The sequence below is a fragment of the Balaenoptera ricei genome, chromosome 4, assembly GCF_028023285.1.
Source record: "Balaenoptera ricei isolate mBalRic1 chromosome 4, mBalRic1.hap2, whole genome shotgun sequence".
NCBI lineage: Eukaryota > Metazoa > Chordata > Mammalia > Artiodactyla > Balaenopteridae > Balaenoptera > Balaenoptera ricei.
In genome coordinates, this window is record NC_082642.1 from 94023121 (window position 1) to 94044935 (window position 21815).

A 21815-nucleotide genomic window follows, 5' to 3' on the forward strand; every position below is an offset into this window, starting at 1 on the left:
GTACTTACTTTGTAACTTATATTACTACTCAGTTTTAATTTGGGATGAAAGTGCAGTATTTTAATATTATAGCACTTCTCCTATAATAAAAGCTCAGGAACCTATTGATTTACCCCAAATTACATACATTACTGTATATTTTTATGTAATAATAACTTCCTTTAATTAGTAGTAACTAATAACCTGCTTAAGTGCTACCACAGGATAGGCATTTACTCAGTATGTATTCATTATCTTTTTTTAAATGTTTTTGTTTAAGGTATTTATGTTCAAAAAAAAAAAAAACAACTATATGTCTCTACCCTTTGACTTATTGCAGTGATTCCACTCTTCCTTTTTTTTTTAATTAAAGAGGTTGACTAGACAGATTTTGCATCAGATCTCACAAGTGAGCACATAAGAACTCCAGGACAGTGGAAAATCCTAAAGACCTCAATCTAGAAGTTTTTGAGAAAAGGAAAAAGAAAAATCATGTGATTAATCTTGTTATTGTTTTCATTTGTTTCTAAACTAGACTTTTTAACCTCAAATTTTAATTCTGATTAGATAACAAAATCATATTTTATTATTAATAGTTGTGCCTTTGTTATTGCATTTCAGGACTCAGAAGTCTACTAAATAAACAAGAGCCTGGGACAGAGTTTAGTCAAGAACTTAGACAGCTCATTGGTCTTTTAAGCCCTAAGGTCTATCAGGAAGTAGAAGAGCAGGTATTAAATTATAAAAATAATTTGCATGATATTAACTAACATTTCAGTAAACATTTTAGTTTCAAAATATTGGATAGTGGTAGTCTCTTGAATCTTTTTTTTTGCTCTCTCTCCCCCTTCCTTTACTTATTTTCCCCTAACATCCAGAGCAGCCATAGTTTTATGGGAGAAGGAGTTGTTTATGGTCTAAATTTTTAACCCCAGAGCCTTTTTTTTTTTTAACCTATACAAAGAGTCCCTCATACCCTTGAATCTTTGAATAAATGAAGCCAGGCATAGGAAGTGAAGCAAAGATGTTAAAGCATTAAATAAGCAAAACTATGAAATCCTTGTAATGGGAATGGAAGTGAGATTAATCAGGGAGAATTTGAAGCTAACTAGACTGTATCTTGAATATATTCTAGATAATGCCTAACTGAGCTTCCTTTGGGAGATCAGGTTTAATATTCTTACGCCTTCCCTGTCCTGGGCCTATGCAGATGTTGCCTCCTGCTCAGCTTATTAAAGATGGAGATTAATACTTGCCCAGGCCTGATATTTTAAGAAGTAAACTTCTAAAAAAGACTTTCCTAGAGATGTCTCTAAATTAATTCTGGCCTTTAATTTCAGAAACTGCATCAAGCAGCTTGCTTGATTCAAGCTTATTGGAAGGGTTTCCAGACTAGAAAGAGATTAAAGAAGCTTCCATCTGCTGTGATTACTTTGCAGAGGAGTTTCAGGTAAAAAATTGGGGTGAGAGGAATTATGATCTGAGAGGGCTAGATATATCTTATTAGAGTATAGCTGAGTGAAAACTTAGAGTTTGGGGTGTTTTTTTTTTTTTCTTTTTCAATATTCTAATCTGTTTCTTTCATTCTTGCTTCATACATTTCTGAGTACCAGCACTTCATTAACCAGATGCACTTTCAAAAGCAAAGGACATAATGCAAGACAGGAATCTGATGTAACAAATACACAATCCTGTTCACTTAATAAGACTTTTTTGTGGGCCAGGCCTACAGAGGGAGCCAGTAATGGTCAATTATCTCATTAAACCCTTAAAACTAAAAATTGCCATAATTGTTCATATGTAATTATGGTAAGAATGTGTATGAGTACAAAAAGGTTTAAGTATGTTAACCTGATTTTCCTCAGTAAATATGGCGTGGATACATATGGTCACTGAGATATGACATAGTTTGTCATTTGTTGCTATTTCAAGTAGACTAAAAATGAAATACTGAAGACATGGCCCAGTTTTTACATGACTAACCCATCCAGATTCTTAGAGGTGACAAAAAGAACACACACACACCACACACAATGAGTTAGCTCTTAGGTCGTTGTTGATAAATTAGAGCCATCTCAGAGGTGATTTCATGTAACCTAATTTAAAGCCAAATTTTAGTTCACGAAAGTGTAACTTGCATATTCCAGAAGTCAATGTTTTTTTTAAGAAAACTGAAACTATTCTTTTAATAACTGCAGCTGTGTTTCTCAGTTACAACTGTGTTTTAAAATAGTGAACTAAAATTTAGCTTTAAGTTAGGCTGCATGAGAAATCACCTCCGAGATGGCTCTACTTTATCATAAATGACCTTAGGAGCTAAGTCATTTGTGTCTGTGTGTTTTCTTTCCATTGCCTCTAAGAATCTGGATGGGTTAGTGGAAGGTCTTGAAGCCACTCTGGCTGTGTCCCTTAGTGGACATGCTTTTCATTGATAAAAGTTTCCTTCAGAGAAGACTTAAAAGGTAAGTTATTAATATCATTGGTCATGAGTTTTGTTGATAGCCAAAAAAACATTAATTTTTTAAGCATGCTTCAAGTGCCTAATATATGCCAGAGGCTGTGCTAGGTATTGGGAGAGTTAAACAGACTTGAGTTTGTATCCCTCCTCAGCAACTTATGGGCTGAATGATCTTGGACAAGTTGCCCCACCTCTCTCAGCCTCAAATTTCCCATCTATAAGATGGGGATAATTGTCTATGTACCTCACAAAATTAAAATAATAGAAAGTTTTTTGCAGCATGTTACTGGGCACTTAGAATGTGGTAGGGAGGAAAATGCATATGGCACATTTTTTGCCCTTGAAGATTTACAAATCTAGTTAGGCAGGCAGATCTGTTAAGTAAATAGTACTCATGAGAGGCAAGTATAATCCATTCCAGCACTGCTCAAAGTTTGTCTATCCTACTAGCTATTTCTTTACAAATATTAAAAAAGTTATTTCTTTGGTTAAATAAATTTGGGAAATGATGAATATTTTGAGAGTCACAGTGTATATTCTTCTATTCAAGAGTCTGAGATGTTCTTGGTATAGCTTTACCTTTGTGGTGAACTCAGAGTAGTTATCCCTTATGGATTCTTCCTGCTACCATTCTCAGCTATGTACCCTCTTACATTTAAAGGTGCCCCTATGCCATGGATTCAGACCTTTAATGTTTAGTCTTACAGTAGTTGCCAAATTTGCCAGTTTACTTTTCTTTGTAATATTAAAATCTTTACTTAGAAGTATCCTAGGATTAAAGATTTTGTCCACTTAGAGGGTTATCTGTGGAATCTAATTAAGATTCCACTATTTTAAAATAGAAATTCCATTGCTTTATGTAACAACACCAGACCAGTTATAAATATATCCATTATAAGACATTAGCCATGAAGCCAAAATTATTTAAATCTCACATTATAATGAGTTTTTAGTTTTTGAATCTCCAGTTTGCTCCAGGCTTCAGCACCTTTCCTCTTCTATTAGTTGCAACAGTTTATGCAAATTTCTTTTACTTCCTTTGTAGCTGGGCTTTCTGCCAAGGTTATTTCTGTCTCTTTGTGGTCAGGTTATTATCTCAGAGTAATTTCCCTCTCCCATGTTTTTTTGGGGGAGGGACTGCCCACCACTCACAGTTATGGACCTAGATTCATCAGAGCTTTGGATTCAACAAGAGGTACTCTTTTATAGTCACACCCTTGCTAAAGCACTTTCTTGGGGGTTTCTTCTTTATTTAATCACTTTTCATGGTCAGAAACTTTGTTTTCTGTTAAGTACCCTTTTCCTCAGCAAGGTTTACTGAAGCAGCTAACAGCTGCCTCACAAGCAGGACAGCTCACAATTTACCTTCCTCTATCATGGTGCTGATACTTAGGTATTTTAATTTTATTTGTTTGACTTTGTAGGGGAAGAAAACAATTTTTACCTCTATATATTTTAAGTTTGGTGGTTGGGGCCCTGAAAATTATACTGACAAAAACAAAAACAGATTAACAAGAGAAAAACAGTTTCTTAACATGTGTAGCACACATCACATGGAAGAAACCTGACATGATGCATAACTTAAAGGGGTGGTTAGAATTTGGGCTTATATAGCTCTCGCCTTCTGAGATGGCCCACACTCTGTGGAGTGTGTTTCTCCCAGGGCCGTTCTCACCTTTTGAGACAGACCACATTTTGTCTATGGAACATGTATTTCTCTAAATAAATCCACTTCTTACCTTAAAAAAAAAAAAAAAAAGAAAAGAATTTGGGCCTATATAGACATTAACAAAGAATAAGTTATAGAGAAGTGACAGGTGAAAAGAAAAGGATTTAGGTTTCTGAGGGCAGCAAACTGGGGGAAGGTAAGTATATTGGGGATGGTAAATATATTGGGGAACTTATGGGAGATATGGGTTATTTGTGCAGGTCTATCTTAGCATCAACTTTCCATCTCTATGGCCATAAAACTTCCTTGGGAGGGGAAATTTATGGCAGTCCTCATTTCTCAGCTGTTTCTGCTTTTAGTCAGTTAAGGGATCCTCTGGGAAGGCTTCTTTCTGTGTTTCCTGATTCTCATTTGCCTCCAGCTCAAAACGATCTTTATGCCAGAGTGGCATATTCCACTACCCTTCAACTTCCCCCTTGAAACCGAGCTTAAGGGCATAACTCTATCTCTTCTTTGTTTGCCTTAGGGACAGTGATTGTTTCTTTGAAATTTTTATTTTTTCGTAGTTTATAGAATTCCATCCAGTGAATGAACCAGTATTTATTTATATAACTCACTATTGTAGGACATATGGTTTGTTTTCAGCTTGTTACTGTTGTAATGCTATGGAGAACATCCTTTAACGTAAGTCTTTACATACTTATCGGATTTTTCCTTAAGAAAATTATTAGAAATGGAATTAATTGGTTAACATTTTTAAGGCTTTTGATACATATTTTAAGTATTTCTTCAGAAATATTTTGATGCATGTATCCAAAATATTTCTTCAGAAAGGTTGTAGAGCAGCACATGAAAAGTTATTTCATCATACTCTAACTACACTAGGAATTATGTTTAAAATTTTTTTTGCTGTCTGTATTTATATGATTACTAGTGAGGTTAAGCCGTTTTTCATAAATACTTCTTGAGTGGACATATAATTATGAAAATTGTGTGTACTTAATGTTTCCATCACAGATCTAAACGAACAAAGATGTTACTGAAGCTAAGTAGACAGAAGGAAGAAGAGGACCGCAGATTACAACTGCAACTTCAAAGGCAGAGAGCCATGAGACTTTCCCGAGAATTACGGCTGAGTATGCTTGAAATAGTTCATCCAGGTGTGTGGCAGTATCAGTTTTATAAGTGTAATTAAGACTGATTAGGGTATCTTTTAATAAACCAAATTTCCTAGCTACCTGATGATTTATTTTTTTAAATGTGGACCTTTTCCCTGTTTCTCCTTTTTCAGATAAATCTTATTAAATCTCTTGAGTCAAAAAAAGTTATTATTTTTATTTTGATTAAGGCCTATTAGTTGATGATGAGCAATCTCTCCAGTAATTTTTCTTTTCTTTCAGATAAATTAGTGAAACATAAAATTTTATGCTTAAAGATATCTGTCTTTGACATAAAGAAAGAACCCCCTTGAACTTAAGTAAGGAGTTAGAATATTGCTACATTCTGCCCTCAGAACTCAGTACAAACCTTGTGACACCTCTTGCCACTTTTGACACACTAAGCTGAAATTAATATTAAAGTGTAGTCTGGGAGATGTGAGTCATTTCAAGATTCCTTTTTTGTTCTACTCCTTCCCCCTTCTACTACTCATTCCCAGTATCCTTCACTAGGCTCTTATTTCTCTTTCTTTCCCTTAAATACAGATGTTTCCCAGGGTTCCATCCTTACCCCATTATTCTCATGTTGCTCTTCCTGAGGTATCCCAACCATAACTGCAGCTTCAACTACCAACTGAGTGCTTAGCACTCTGGAATCTTGTCTGCATCCTCACCCTCTCTCCTAAGCTCTAGACCAGCCCTGCCCAGTAGAACTTTCTACAAACTGAAATGTTCTATATCTTCACAATACCAATGGCTAGAGGTAGCTGTTGACTTGAAATGTGGCTAGTGCACTTGAGGATCTAAAATTTTATTTTACTTTCTTTAAATTTATGTAACCATTTGTGGCTAGTGCCTACTACATTGGACAACACAGCCCTGTAGCCAGCTGCCTATTGGTTAGCTTTACTTAGATATCCACAAGCATCCTCAAAACTAGTCATTATCTTCCCTCACTGATTTCCTCTTCCTGTATTCCTCATCTCTCAGGTTATTGCACCAACAGTCTACTCAGTGTCCCATCTATGAGACATCCTAGAATTTTTTCCCTCCCTCCACATCTAGTTCACCACTAAATCCTATCAATTTTTGGTACTGTCTCTCAAATATATCCCTTTTTATTTTTACCTTCTGCCTTATTCTATCACTTAGCTCCTGTGAACCCTAGACTATATGCTGACCAACTCCCAGAAAGTCATCTGTAGAACTAACTGAGTGACTAAAGAGAAATTTAGAACCACGCAGAGTAGGTAACATATATACACAATGTGCCTTTCCCTTTTGGTAGTACTGAATGACTTTCTAACTATTTACTTGTGATTCTTTTTTCTAAATGTTCTTGCTATTGGATTTTTAGCCCTTTTCTCATTCCTCTGAGACAAAAAAATGATATGAGTCTTTTCTAAAGAAGATGCATAATCTGAGAAAGCTTTTGGAGCGTTTTGTATCTAAAATCTTACAACCATTGTAAAATAATAGAATTGGGAAAATCAATATTGAAAAAAATAAAAGGACTGCAAGATTGTTGGTACTTTCATTGTCCTGATTCTAGAACTTGAGAAAGCGTAGAAGTGAGTATGTTGTAATAGTGTTTTGTTATCTTTTTAGGTCAGGTGGAAAAACATAATCGGGAAATAGAAGAGAAATCAGCATTGATTATCCAGAAACATTGGAGAGGGTACAGGGAAAGGAAGAATTTTTGCCAACAGAGGCCATCTCTTGTGGAGTATAAAGCAGCTGTCACACTTCAGAGAGCAGTGAGTCTGATTTAGTAAAAAGAGTACTGGATTAGGAGGCGAAGACATGGGTTCAAACCTGACTTTCCTGTTTACCTGCTGTAAAGTCTTGGTCAAGTCACTTAGCTTTTCTGAGCCTTAGTTTCTTAAAATGAGAACATCCTTATCACTGGCCAAAATGATTTAGACATTCAGTCCTTAGTATTTCCATAGACGCTTGTACATCATTTACCAAAATGCAGTGTTATTTGTTAATTTTTTTCTTTCTTACTTGAGCAGTGAGAATCTCAAGGGTAAGGAACTAAGTCTTATTTATTGTCAGCTTCCTGAATGTGCTTGACGTATGAATGAATGTCTACCCTATCTTTTCACTCAGTTGTTATGTGGATCAGATGACCTAATTTATGGGAAAGTATTTTGTCAATTGTAAAGTCCTACGTAGGAGCAGCGTATCATATTAGATGTTTTTTAATGTGCAGGTAATACATTAGGTATAATTAGATCATTATAATTCTTGAATTATAGAATCGTGTTCTTAAATGATGATCTTCCTGGGATTTATCTGGAGCATAGTAATATTTTATTGCCTTGGAAAAACATAGTACAAGGCTGTCTATTTCACTTAATGACCAGTTTTCCTAATATCTAGTTATTATAGATAGTTAACGTTCATATTAGGATTTCAGATCATGTAGCATTTAGTTTTATAATCCCTTATTGTTAAACTTTAGGTCAATTTCAGTTTTTCACAGTGATAGATTTTGAACAGTCTCCTTATTGATTTCTCTGATTAAGCTTTTACAAAGATATTTTAAACCGCTTAAAAAATAAATACTAGGGAAATAGGAAGAGATGTCTGCCACCTCCATCTTTCTCAGGCTCTTTTGGGGATTTTAGGCCATGTGTGCAACAAACAGTCCTGCACCATCACTGAATCACACCCACATCTGCTGTTTACCCTCTGCTAAGCAATGCCATCTAAGGATTAACCCATGGACCCGTGGATATCAGTGCCTTGGGTCCTTTCTAATACCTTTACCTCATGGCTACCGTCTTTTTTTTTTTTTTTTTGGCTGGGCTCCATGGCAGCATGCAGGATCTTAGTTCCCCCACCAGGAATGGAATCTGTGTCCCCTGCAGTGGTGCAGTGGAAGCACGGAGTCTCAATTACATGTGGAAATGCTACTATTTTACATATATTGAGTTATGCTTATGTAACTCAGTACATGCAAAATATTAATTTCACCTGTTTTTACCTTTTTATTCTGCCTCCCAGAAAATTTAAAATTACATATTTGACTCACTTTATATTTCTATTCGCACTGCAGATGACCTTGATAACAAAGAAAAGGAAATAATTATCAATTTCGCAGAAGGAAGTTGGAATATCATTTCATTGAACTTATCCCTCAGGAGGAACTGGTTATTAGTGTCCTTGGCAGACAAAGGCCAGAACTGTTGTTTGCCTTCTGTCCCTCACTTTGCCTAAAAGAGAGGCATTGTTTCTCAGACAGATAAAAATCAAGAAAACCTTACGTAAACCTGCTAATTTCAAATTACACATCCTTATGTAAACAAGTTGGAGTTCTCTGTAGTGGTGTAGTATTAGAATTAAATTTGAAGAATTAGCTGTCTTTTCCTTTTTAATGTTCCAGGATTTTCTTTTCTTGCTTTTTCATCTCTTAAAAAGCTCAGAAGGGGCCCCCAAGCACGCTGGAGTACCGGGTACCCATGGGGCCAGGCGGGGCCGGTGCCGTCGATCAGTTAGCAGGACCCCACCCTCCCCGGCCAGCTTTAGACTCCCAGGGGAGTCTCCAAGGGAGATGGTCAGAGATGCTTAAATGGTCCTCTGCAATTTGGTGCAAGTGGCAAATGACTTTTCTTTCTGCAGAGCACTGCAATCTGCTAAGCTTCAGCATGCTCTCATTTTAGCCTTTATATGGCATCCTGCAAGGTTACCCTCTTAGTGCTTAGCTGGGAGCAGTCGGAAAGGGTTGGAGCATGGGTCCGCAGAAGCATTGGCTGACCTTAGTTTAAAAATCTGGATCCATTTTTACTGTTTGATGAATTTAAAGGTGGTAGACCAGGTGGATTTCCTGATCACCCACACTGAGGTTTTGAAACAGTGTATTACCTCCTGGAAGGGGGTTAGCATGGCCAGCAAAGACTTCTGTGGACATGCTGGTCAGTTGAACACAGGAGACCTGCAGTGGATGACCATGGGCTGGGGCATTGTGCATGCGGAGATGCCTTGCTCGGAGGAGTCAGTCCATGGCCTACAGCTGTGGGTTAATTTGAGGAGCTCACAGAAGATGGTGGAGCCTTGGTACCAGGAAGTGAAAAGCAGCGAAATCCCTAAACCCGTAAGGATGGTGTTACCATTGCTGTCATTTCTGGAGAAGCCCTGGGAATCAAGTCCAAGATTTACACTTACACACCAACTTTATATTTGGACTTCAGATTGGACCAAGGAGCAAAGCATTCCCAGCCTGTTCCTAAAGGGTGATCAAGCTTCATTTATACCATATCTGGAAACGTGCATATTGGACCTGATAACACACAACCAAAGATAGAACCTCATCACACAGCTGTGCTGGCGGAAGGTGACAGTGTCCAGGTGGAGAACAAGGATCCTGAGAGAAGCCACTTTGTCCTAATTCCTGGGGAGCCATTAAGAGAACCAGTTGTTGGGACTTCCCTGGTAGCGAGTGGTTAAGAATCCACCTGCCAAGGCAGGGGACATGGGTTCGATCCCTGGTCCGGGAAGATCCCACATGCCGTGCAGCAGCAAAGCCCTTGCGCCACAACTACTGAGCCTGCGCTGTAGAGCCCACGAGCCACAACTACTGAAGCCCGCGTGTCTAGAGCCCGTGCTTTGCAACAAGAGAAGCCACCGCAATGAGAAGCCTGTGCACCGCAACTAGAGAAAGCCTGTGCGCAGCAATAAAGAAGACCCAACGCAGCCAAAAATAAATAAATTAAATAAGTAAATTTTAAAAAAGAGAGAGTAACAGTTGTTCAACATGGAAAAGTGTGCTGACCCCTAAAGAATCCAAAATGTGATTCTTTCTTGACTTGAAATTTTTGTAATCTTCTGTTATTGTCAGCAAGGTGCTACTAGTTTTCAAAAATGACTTAGACCCCTCATGTAAGGACACAGCCTCATATACTGCAGAGACACCAAAACTATGACAAGATTTGCCAGTTTTTTTTTTATCAGATCAGTTCAGTTCTTGACATCAGCCAATGCTATTTAACTGACAACTACAGTAAATCTTTAAAGTTCTCATCACAAGGAAAAAAAAAATTCTCTATGTATGGTGACAGATGTTAACTAGACTTTTGGGACAATCATTTCCCAATATATACAAATATCGAATCATTATGTTGGACACCTGAAACTAATATAATATTGTATGTCAATTATACCTCAATTTAAAAAAATAAAAAAGGTAAAAAGAACTAAAACTACAAAAATGGTCATGATAGAACCAAACCTAAGAATGTTTTGAATAAAGAGATTGCCATTGCTGATGACAGCCTGCAATGGATGAGTGAGATCTAATTGCATATGTTTATCTGAAGTTTGGTCTTTATAATCATACACAATCCTAAAAACCTGTTCTACAGTCCTCGAGGATCTGATGCTGGGAAAATAACCGTTTGCTATTCAGATATGCCTGAGTTTGTTTCAAATTAAGAACTACAGAAATATGCACAATTTTAGTGGTAGAAGAAAATATTCTCGTCACCCAGAACTTTTTGAATGTCTCTTTTTACTCTAGGTTCATTTTTGATGCACACAAATGAAGAGATTTCTCAAGCCTTTCTTGATTTCAGAAATGTGAAAAATGGCTTTGAAAGAGCCAAATCCTGGAAATCAAAGACTGGAAACTAGTGACAAGCACAAGGGCAGGTCTGGCTGCCTTCTAGAATTTTCCATTTGTGGCATCCACCAGTTCAGTGCATCCAGTTTCCAAAGCTGACTTTGCCAATGCTTCTAAAGAATTCCACACTAAAGTGATAAACATGGTTTTTATAGCAATGTATGTGAGATATTTCCTGGCACAAGCAAATAAACCTAATTGTTCCTTCTTTAAAAAAACAAAAAAAAGAAGCAGCAGCTCAGAAGGAAGGTGATGTTTGCTGGCGTCTGCTCTCTAGAGCCAGAATGATAGCTAATTCTTGCTACTTGATTATAGCAGAACAGTATCAAATATACATATCTATTAAAGACCAACCACAAAAGCACTTACTGAAACAAACCAGTTGAAAAAATAAACATTGGGAGATAAATACAATTTCAGAGAGTCCTAAAATGACAAAGAATGAGGAAAAGAGACAGAGATGCCAAGGTGGACTTTTCTGATCTAAGGGCAAAAATTCCTCTGTTCTGGAAACTTTACTCTGAGTTCCCAGAGTAGCATCATAAGCCTGGCTTCATACTAAAAGCAGGAAGTAGAGGAAAGATAGAAGGAGAAGGAAGGAAGAAAAATCAAAAAAAGGGAAGAATAGAAGAAAAGGAGAAAAATCTCTCAATAGGAGAATGTAAGCGCAGTTGAAGGCTCAAGTACTATAGTAAAAACAGGGGTATTAAGGAAATCTTTATATTGAATGTGAAAACCTCCACGCCCTTTTTTCTTCTCAGCTCTCAGTGCTGTCAGCCAGGCTTGTATCCTGTAAACAGTAGGTTGAAAACATTTTCTTTAGGAAATCTGAACAGCCCAAGGGAATAGTTATACATGTACTCACAATGAGGTACTCCAATGAAACAGCCCAGTTCAGTAGCCCTATAAAGAAGTACAGAATAGATAAACCCTACCCATCTGCTCAGCATTTCTAAACAGCTTTTTAGTGCCCACTCTTAAATATCAGCTGAAAGTATCACTGGACGTCTGCAGGAAGCTAAGGCCGAAACAAATAGAATAAAACTACTTGGTGGAAATAGAGATACTGCAGGGATAAGAAAACTTTTAAAATGTATTATTTTCTCTGAGAGCTAAAAGAAAATAAAACATGAAACAAAAACCAAGATGCTGGATAACAGGGAACAAATGGAATAAAATTTGAAAGAAAAAAAAAAAGACATAATAAAAGGGCTAGAAAAAAAGGTTTGGGAAATCTAGAGAGCAGGGCAAAAAGAAAACAGAACCAGTCTAGGAGGTCAAACATTTGAAACAAAGGAAAAAAAAAAAAACCTGGAGGAGAAGAAATCAAATAATTTAAGATTTCTCAGAATTGAATATCATGTGGTTTAGATTAAAAACACTGAATGTCCAGTACAATGACAAAAATACACTCACATCTATTTCACATTATTGTGAAATACACTGGGGTGAAAAGTACTCAACAGCATCATTGGAAGCTAAAAGATATTGGAGTAAGGCTGTCAAATGTTTGAGGGAAAGTGATTTCCAACTAGAATTCTACATCCAACCAAACCATCAATTAAAGGTAAAGATAGACTAAAGACATTTTTATGCATCACAGAGTCTCTGAAACAAAGGAATAACCCAAGAAAGGACAACATGGAATCCAGGAAACACAAAGGAAAGATGAAAAGAGTCACCAAGATGATGGGGAGTGGGGGATCTCGGGATGACAGCTATGCACCAAGCATAGGGAATAATCTATCCAGATTGGGACAAGTCAGAAAGCTCCAGAATATGTGTATCTAAGAAAATTAATTTGATAGATTGCCTGATGTGTTTTAACGTATGAACAGTTAGGGCAGAAACTGTGATATGTAATCAGTGATAAATATATAGAAAAATAAGCACAGGAAAATAATAGAGTTATTAATTCCAGTGAAAATAAAAATATGCAAGGAAGAAAAAGTAATCATCACTACATGGTTGAAAAATGAATAGCCTTTATGTAGTCATAATAATGTAAACACTGAACATTAACATTAACTAAAATTATGATTTAATAATGGATATTTGGAGATATGGAAAGTATGTGTGAAAGAGAGCTAAGTCCTTACCTTTCATACGAGAAAGTCAATAGATAATACCTATCACTGAAAAAAATCACAAAAATGTAGATGGAGATAAACATCAGAAGAAAAACCTGAAAGAACTAAAGTTGCTGTCTTTGGGGGAGAGGTTTTTAACATTTCTTCTAAAACTGACACTTTAAACAATAGTTATATCAACAAACTTTTTGGAAAGCATCAAATAGTAAAATATTTTAGGTTTTGCAAGTCATACGGTTTCTTGGAACTATTCAACTCTACAGTTGTAGCCCAAAGGAAGCTGTGGACAGTATGTAAACAAATGAGCATGACTCTTGTTTCAATAAACATTTGTAGACACTGAATTTTGAATTTCACATAATTTTCACATGTCATGAAATAATTCTTTTCCTTTTGAACTTTGTAATCATATAAAATGTAAAAAACCATTTTTCAGCTGTTCAAAAACAGGCAGCAGGCTGGATTGACCTGTGGGCCATAATTTGCCAACCCTTGCCTTAAGCAATGTGAACATATAACTTTGATGAAAATAAAAACTACAAAGAAGGGAGAAGAGTGAAAAAAAAAATTGGGCAGAATAATTTCAAATGTGTCTCCACATCTTGCCTGTTACAAGATTTCTTATCAGGAATTCATTCTGAAGGACAGGAGAAAGCACATTCATTTACCAAGCTTTTTCTTGTATACCTTCTCCTTGATCTTTACAATCGTTTGGCTAAGTACAATTGGGTTTCCTGTTTTCTGTAGACATAGAACCTGTCCTATAGAGATTGAATGACTTGCCCAAAATCAAACAGTTTTATAAGGGACTAGAATTAAGACTAGAACCCAAAGCTGATTTCCTATTTTTTTCTCTTTATTGCCTTCTGTACAAATAATACATGAATATATCCTTGTAAAATATTAAAACACTACAGAAGAATATAACAATAAAGTTATTGTCCTCTGTCACCCCAGTCACAATCCTATCTTTCTCCCCATACACAAAAGAGTTAACAACTGTTGTCACTATATGTTTTTACAGGAAGAAAATAGTTCTGTTAGGGAAGAAAAAATCACAAATCTTTTTTTTTTTTTTTTTTGTCCCAGGCTCTTAAATTCCTAGCAAAGTGCCGTAAGAAAAAGAAACTATTTGCTCCTTGGCAAGGACTCAGAGAACTCACTGATGCATGCAGAGTTGAACTGAAGCAACAAGTGGATGACTATATCAGAAGACATCCAGTATGTAGGCTTTTGTGCCATGGTACCGGTGTTACATTATTGCAGTGGGTGATATTCACCAACAAAGTGTCTCAGCTGTATATGTACATATATTGTTGGCATAAGGTAATGCAGTTGCTTTACCATAGTCAATGGATTTGGCGTCTTCCTATAATTACGTGGACCGTAGAGGTAAAGTCAATAGTAAAGGAGACTTCACTTCAAATTAGTGGTTTTCCATACTGCATCAGCAAGACTTCTTCACATCCTCACCAACATTTATTATTTTCACATCCTAAAGAATGTGAAGTATTGTGATTTCGATTTGCATTCTCTAATTAGTGATTTTGAACATCTTTTCATGTGTTTATTGGCTATTTGTATATCTTTTTTGGAGAAATTTCAATTCAAGTCCTTTGCCCATTTTTTAATCAGGTCGTTTGTTTTTGTGTTGTTGAGTTTTAGGAGTTCTCTGTATATTCTGGATATTAATCCCATATCAGATGTATGATTTACAAACATTTTCTTCCATTCTGTGGGCTGCCTTTTTACTGTTGATAGTGTCCTTTGATACACAAAACTTTTTCATTTTGATGAAGTATAGTTTGTCTGGTTTTTCTTTTGTTGTCTGTGCCTTCAGTGTCATATTTAAGAAATCATTGCCAAATCTAATATCATGAAGCTTTTCCTCTGTCTTTTCTTCTAAGAGTTTTATAGTTTTAGTCCTTCTGTTTAGGTCTTTGATCTCTTTTTTTTTAATGCACTGTGTGTGATTGTGATGAATTCTCCTGTTTAAAAAAGAAGTGCTGCTTTAGCCATACTCTAATACAGCTGTTACTCTGTGGCTGAAAAGTAAGGTGTTAGCTGGAGTAGGGCTGTATCCAAGATCCATGAACTGGAATATTTGAGAAAGCTGGGGTGTCGAGCTCTATCAGCTTCAATGTTGAGATTATTTCATCCTTGTCCAAACTAATTAGGTAAGTTCCTTTTAAAGTAGCTGACTAGCCAAAAGAATATGGTCCTTTGAATGATTTTGTCCCTTGTTCTGTGAAATTAGAAGCCGTTATAACATTATGGCTTAGATAAGTTTGGGAGTGGGGATAGGACAAGAAGTTAGGTAGTCTTACCAGGTGGGGCTAGAACAAAAGGATTGGTCTTGTTACTCCTCTTCCAGGCCAGTATCTTTACCAAACCATTTGTAATTTTCACTATGATTCCTCAATCTTATCTCTTCTCCCAGAATACCATACTATGTGAGGAAGTGAGGTATAGGAGCATACCAAAAAGAATCTGGCCCACCTGCATTTTCATCTAAAGCTGCTTTTAAGAGGCTATTTAATGCTTGCTCAAGAGTACAAAGTAGATATCAACCATAACATTCAATTGATGAGAGACAGCTAAGCATTTTAGAACCTCTACTAAGTGGTTAAGTGAAACGTACTTTGATATATGTGTCCTTCATGTGACAATTTTTTTGTCCTTTGTTCCCAGGGCTCTGAGGTATCAGGTGTGATCAACAGGGAGCTCCATTCCCAAGCACAAGAACGACTGCAACACTACTTCATGGGCAGGGCTCTAGAAGAGAGAGCCCAACAGCACAGGGAGGCACTGACGGCTCGGATCAACACCAACATTGAACAGTTGATGAGTATGTGCTCATTCCATTTTTGCTTCCTAAAAGGAACAGCCTATGTAAGATTTTGTGACATCTAGATTTTCAGAAGGAAAACACCATTTAGTGGTCTATTAGCCCATCTCCTATCCTCAGAAATTTCTTCTTCTAGATCATATCAGCACACAGTGATTTCAAATGATGCAGACCCCATAACCTTCTTGACTGCTTCCATCAGCCTTGCAATCATTGATATGTGTCAACTTAGAAAAGTTATTAATTATAAAGATGCTGAGCCCTACTAGCCAGATTCTATTATATAGTATGAAAAGCTTTTTGAACATATTTTAAAAGTAGATGATGAGAGTGGTTATGGTGGCACTTTAATGAAGTGTTTTCACAAAAATTAATTCATCTGCTTCTCACAACCACTGGTGCATTTAATGAGAGATCCCATCCATGAAGCCAGTGTTTCAGATGGCCTCTGAAACACTTTTAGTATTTGTGGAGCAAAAAGGGCCAGGGTCCTCTCTTTAGTGCCATTACTTGCAAATTTTGTGTTTTTGAATGGATAGGTGGCTGGAACTGAGCCTCTCATCTGTAAAGATTCTGCTATTAAAAGTTCCTGCTCTTTTAAATAAACCATCTAAAAAAATCTACCTCTTTCTTTTATTCTTTCCCTTTAAACATGGAAGCGTGGGCTACAACTTGTGAATAGTCACATGCCATCTACAGCTGACAATAATAATAGACTCAGAGTTGGAACCTTGTTTTTGCCTGCTATTGCAGAGTTCCAACTCTGTAGTTTCCAAGTTGCTATTTGTTTGGTACAGAACTCTTCCACTCACCTTTTTATTTTCTGTTTACCACAGAAGCACCAAGTCTGAAGGAGGCAGAAGGAAAAGAACCTGAGCTCTTCCTAAGCAGATCCAGGCCTGTGGCAGCCAAGGCCAAGCAGGCCCATCTTAACACCCTGAAGCATATACAAGCACCCTGGTGGAAGAAGCTTGGGGAAGAAGCAAGAGATGAGATTGATATCCCAAAGGATGAACTTAGTATAGAATTAGGAACTTTATTCATTGGTGGAACCAAACCCCCTTAAGGGAGTTACCTGGAGGAATGACAAATTATATTTCAAGAGATTATATTGGTTCTGCCTCTGACATGCTAGTAGACTAGCATTATCCTAACTCATGGTTTTCCAGAGGTTCCTCTCCAAACAAGACTTGAAGGCAGTAAGCAGAGTTATCTTCTACCTCGATTTCAGTTCTTTTTCTTTTTCCATACTTCCATCCTTGGCCACACATAATAATTGGTATGGCTTTTATTATGGAGCTAAACTCAGCATTGTATTCTATTGCATATATGAAATGTGATATTTCTATTTTTGTTTCTGCTGTTTTCCAACTAAAGTTGTTTTCTAAATAAATATTTTCAACAATTGTTCTGAAAAACTTGTCAGGGTTACTTCAGCTTTTCACATTTATTGATTTTTCTATTAATATAGGAAATGTGCTCTTGGCATTTATTACGGTGAGGAAAAGAAGTGGTCATTTGAAAGACATTTGACTATTTTCTACCAAACAGTGTTTGAACTCAATTTCTATCTTGTTATTTCTAAAAGGAACTACATTAAAAAGTCCTCCTAGGATTCAGTGCAAGAAAAATTTCTCCTGATAAAACTGCATTCTTTCTATTAAACTAAGAGAACTATATAACCCACTATTTGCATTTTGATTTGTCTGTTAGGAATCTCAGAGCTAAAACAATGCTTACTTTCTGTTATGATTCTCAATACCTACATGATTATTTGGTTCCAATCTAATAATTTCTGATTTTCCTGTTTATCTTTAACTGTGTTTTAATACCAGAAGCCACCTCTATTTGTGTTTGTGATAATATGGAATTTAAGTTAAAATCAATTAAATTATTGACTCCATATCATAAGGAACCTGGAGTGTGCCTTTTCTATAAATGAGTAGGAAAACCAGTATTTCCGGTTGGGAAGACCAAATACTATAATGTTGTTCATCCCACCAAAGTTAGTTTAGTAAAATTCTAGTCAAGATTCTAATGTAATTTTTATTGATAATTGAAAATGAATAAAATTCATTTGTAAGAATAAGCAGATGAGAGTTCTGATTTCACTTAGAAGGTAAAAAGCTCCATGAGAATGTTTCTTCCATCTTAACAAAAAAAATGCCAGGTAATCTATAAAAATCATTTTTCTTGAGCTTATCAGATAGTTGAGGCCTCAAGATAACCAAGTAAATTGATGGGACTCAGTATCTGTGAAATAAACCATTTCATCTTTTTTTTTTTTTTAATTTATTTTTGGCTGTATTGGGTCTTCATTGCTCCACGTGGGCTTTCTCTAGTTGCGGCGAGCGGGGGCTACTCTTCGTTGCGGTGTATGGGCTTCTCACTTCAGTGGCTTCTCTTGTTGTGGAGCATGGGCTCTAGGCGCACGGGCTTCAGTAGTTGTGGCATGCGGGCTCAGCAGTTGTGGCGCATGGGCTTTGTTGCTCCACCGTATGTGGGATCTTCCAGGACCAGGGCTCGAACCCATGTCCCCTTCATTGGCAGGCGGATTTTTAACCACCGCACCACAAGGGAAGTCCCCCATTTCATCTTTAGTAGAGCACAAGAGACAAAGGTGGCTGGATAGGAAGAAATCAACTAAAATGTTAACAAATTCTTAGGAGTCCTAGGTGGTGCAGTGGATAAGGCTGCGCTTCCAGTGCAGGGGGCCCGGGTTTGATCCCTGGTCAGGGAACTTTATCCCACATGCATGCTGCAACTAAGAGCTTGCATGCCATAACTAAGGAGCCCACGTGCTGCAACTAAGGAGCTGGCTAGCCACAACTAAGGAGCCTGCCTGCCGCAACTAAGACCTGGTGCAACCAAATAAATACATGTTTTAAAAGCAAAACAAAAAAAAACATTCTTAAAGGCCAAGTGTGGGTAGCATGTCAGTTTAGAATATCTAGGACCTTCTGAAGGAGAAGTTAGACCTCTACCAAACACAAACAAGAAAGTTTGGGAGCAGGGCAGACCTGAAGAGATGCCTTTAGTGGCACAGGCAAACGTGAAGTGATAGGCTGCTATTGGGTGACATGCCCAAAGACTCACCTGCTTTCCCAAACCCTTCTCTTAAAAGTCTTAAGCTGCTAGAGCAGGGGCAGCAAGCCCTGTTACCTCCAAGGCTCAGAGAAAATTCCATTGCGCTTAAGGAAGGAACAGAAACAAAACCTAGCTGTCTGTGTGTTGGGCGTGTGGGGTAGCGAACAGTCTAGCCCCCAGATACAAGTAGAGATCCAGTGTTGCTGAGGGCGGGATAGAAATAAAAACCCTCTCTCCTGGGAGGGAGGCAGGAAATGATTTTGGGCCCAGAAATCCTACACCAATAGAAAGCAGATGTCTGCTAATGCTAATGATTGCTACTGAACTTTAATGATTAAATATTGAAGACTTTATTCATCTTATAACTGAAAGTTTGTACCCTTTAACCAGCATCTCCCCATTTCCCCCACCTAGCCCCTGGGAGCTACCATTCTACCTTCTACCTTATGTTTCTGAGTTTGACTTTTTTTTTTTTTTTTTTTTTTTTAAGATTCCACATAACAAGTGAGATCATATAGTTTTTCTCTGTATGGCTTATTTCACTTAGCACAATATCCTCCAGGCTCATCCTTGTCACAAATGCAGGATTTCTTTTCTTCTCATGACCAAATAATATTATATGTTTATATTTTCTGACATCTTCTGTATCTATTCATCCATTAACACTTAGATTGTTTTCATATGTTGACGATTGTGAATAATGCTGCAATGATGCCTCTGAGATACTGATTTCATTTCCTGCAGGTATATACCCTGAAGGGGGCTTGCTGGATTACATGGTAGTTCTATTTTTGGGTTTTCTTTTTTTTTTTTTAGGAACCTCTATACTCTTCCATAATGGCTGTACCAATTTACACTCCAACCAACAGTGTACAAGGGTTTCCTTTTCTCCATATTCTTGCCAACACTTATCTCTTGCTTTTTTTAATAAAAGACATCTTAACAGGTGTGAGGTGATATCTCATTGTGGTTTTGATTTGCATTTCCCTGATGATTAGTGATGCTGAGCACCTTTTCATGTACTTTTTGGCCATTTGTGATATAATGTTATCCACTGGAGTTAATGCAAACTCCAAAGTTGAGGTCATAGTCCCCAACAAAATTCCCTCATAAATTCAGATATACCCAGACTTCCCACACTTCTGACCAACTTACCACAAATTTGGGGGTTCCCACAAACCTATCAGGTTTGATAATTCTCTAGGATAAACCAGAGAACTCAGGAAACAAAATACTTTTGACTAGTTTTGCTGTAGTGATACAAATAAGGTTTAGCCAAGTAAAGAACACTTAGGGCAAGGTCTTGGAGGATCCCAAACATGGAGCTTCCATGCCTTCTCCCCATGGAATCAGGATGCATCACCGTCCTGGCACACTGATGTGCTCACCAACCAGGAAGTTCAAATGACCCTTAATGTTCAGAGTTTTTACTGGAGTTTCATTACATAGGCATGATTAATTGTACCAGTGGCCATGTGACAGAAATCAATCCCCAGCCCCTGACACCTCGCCAGTGGTCAGAAGGTCAGGCTGATATCATGTGGCTCGAAGCCTCAAAACTCTAATCCCTTTGAGCCCACCACAAAGAATAAAGACACTCCTATTGTTCAGGAAATTCCAAGGGTTTAGAAGCCCCATCCCAGGAACTCGAGGCAAAGAACAAATTCTTTACTATACAACAACCCCACATTAACTGTCTGATACAAAGAGAGATGTACCCATATCTGGGCATAAACAGTATCTACCTTAGTCTTTTCTGTTCTACACATGTATGACGTTTAGTCAAAAATTGAGACACACAAAAAAGCTGGGAAAAAAAAAACTTTTGTCGAGAGATAACAAACCCAGATTCAGAGATGACTCAGATATTGGAATTCACAAAAAAATACCATAATAACTGTTATTAATAAAAGACAAAATGTAAAAGTAAACAACGTGCAAAAACAAATGGAGAATTTCACAGAGATGGAAGCTTTTAAAATAGATTAGTGGAAATGCTAGCAAAAGCACGATATCAGAGGTTAAGTTTGTTAGCAGTTCTTTGACAAGTTCATTAGCAGACTAGAATTGAATAAAGAATAGGTAAATTTGCCAATACATCAATAGAAATTTTCCAAACAGAAACACCAAGAGAAAAGAAAAAAATGAGGGGTGGGGCAGTAAGGAGAACAGAGCCTCCAAGAGCTAGGAGACAATATCAAACAATATGACATGCAAGTAATTGAAGTCCCAGAAGCAGAAGAAAGAGAAATGAGGTAGAAATAGATGAAGTAAAAATGGCCAAGGATTTTTGAAAAATTAATGAAACACAGATTCAAGAATCCCAGAGAACCTCAAGCAGGATAAATAACAATTATGTTACAAATGTAAAAACACACCTAAATACATCATAGTCACATTGCTTCAAATCAAAGATAAATAGGAAATCATGAGAGCAGAGAAAAAGGAAAATTTTATACCAAGAAACAAATATAAGAGTTTCAACAGACTTCTCATTAGAAACTATACAAGCCTGAAGACAATGGAAATGACATCTTTAGAATGCTAATAGAAAAAACTATCAACCCAGAATTCCACATACAGCAATAATATCTTTCAAAAAATTAAGGCAAAATAAAGATATTTTCCAGAAAAACAAAGCTGATCATAAAGGAAAAACTAAAGATTTTTTAGAAGAAGGAACAGGATACAAGATAGAAATTAGATCTACACAAAAAAAAGTGAGGGAAATTGTAAAAATTAAGTAAATATAAAAGATTTTTTCTTATTTTTAATCAATTTAGAAGTTAATTTACTGTCAAAGATAGAGAATCTCAAAAGCAGCAAAAGAGAAGTGACTTGTCACATACAAGGGATCCTCAATAAAATATCAGCAGATTTGTTATCAGAAACATTGGAGGCCAG

General features: G+C 36.9%; 1 protein-coding gene and 1 pseudogene across 5 annotated transcripts in view; both read left to right on the forward strand.

Annotated features, from left to right (window-relative positions):
- IQCB1 (IQ motif containing B1) overlaps positions 1–17242 on the forward strand; it is a 47906-nt gene extending 30664 nt beyond the window's left edge. For 4 of the 5 annotated variants that reach the window (XM_059921010.1, XM_059921011.1, XM_059921012.1 and 1 more), the window contains 7 exons: positions 601–710; positions 1320–1429; positions 5124–5266; positions 6872–7020; positions 14066–14197; positions 15668–15824; positions 16661–17242. In XM_059921010.1, the coding sequence (XP_059776993.1) occupies positions 601–710; positions 1320–1429; positions 5124–5266; positions 6872–7020; positions 14066–14197; positions 15668–15824; positions 16661–16890 (1031 nt within the window). In that variant the 3' untranslated portion in view covers positions 16891–17242. The remainder of the gene's footprint in view (positions 1–600; positions 711–1319; positions 1430–5123; positions 5267–6871; positions 7021–14065; positions 14198–15667; positions 15825–16660) is intronic. The other variant, XM_059921014.1, reaches the window with a different exon arrangement.
- LOC132365412 (pirin-like) lies at positions 8939–10897 on the forward strand (annotated as a pseudogene).
- Positions 17243–21815: the final 4573 nt, after the last annotated feature.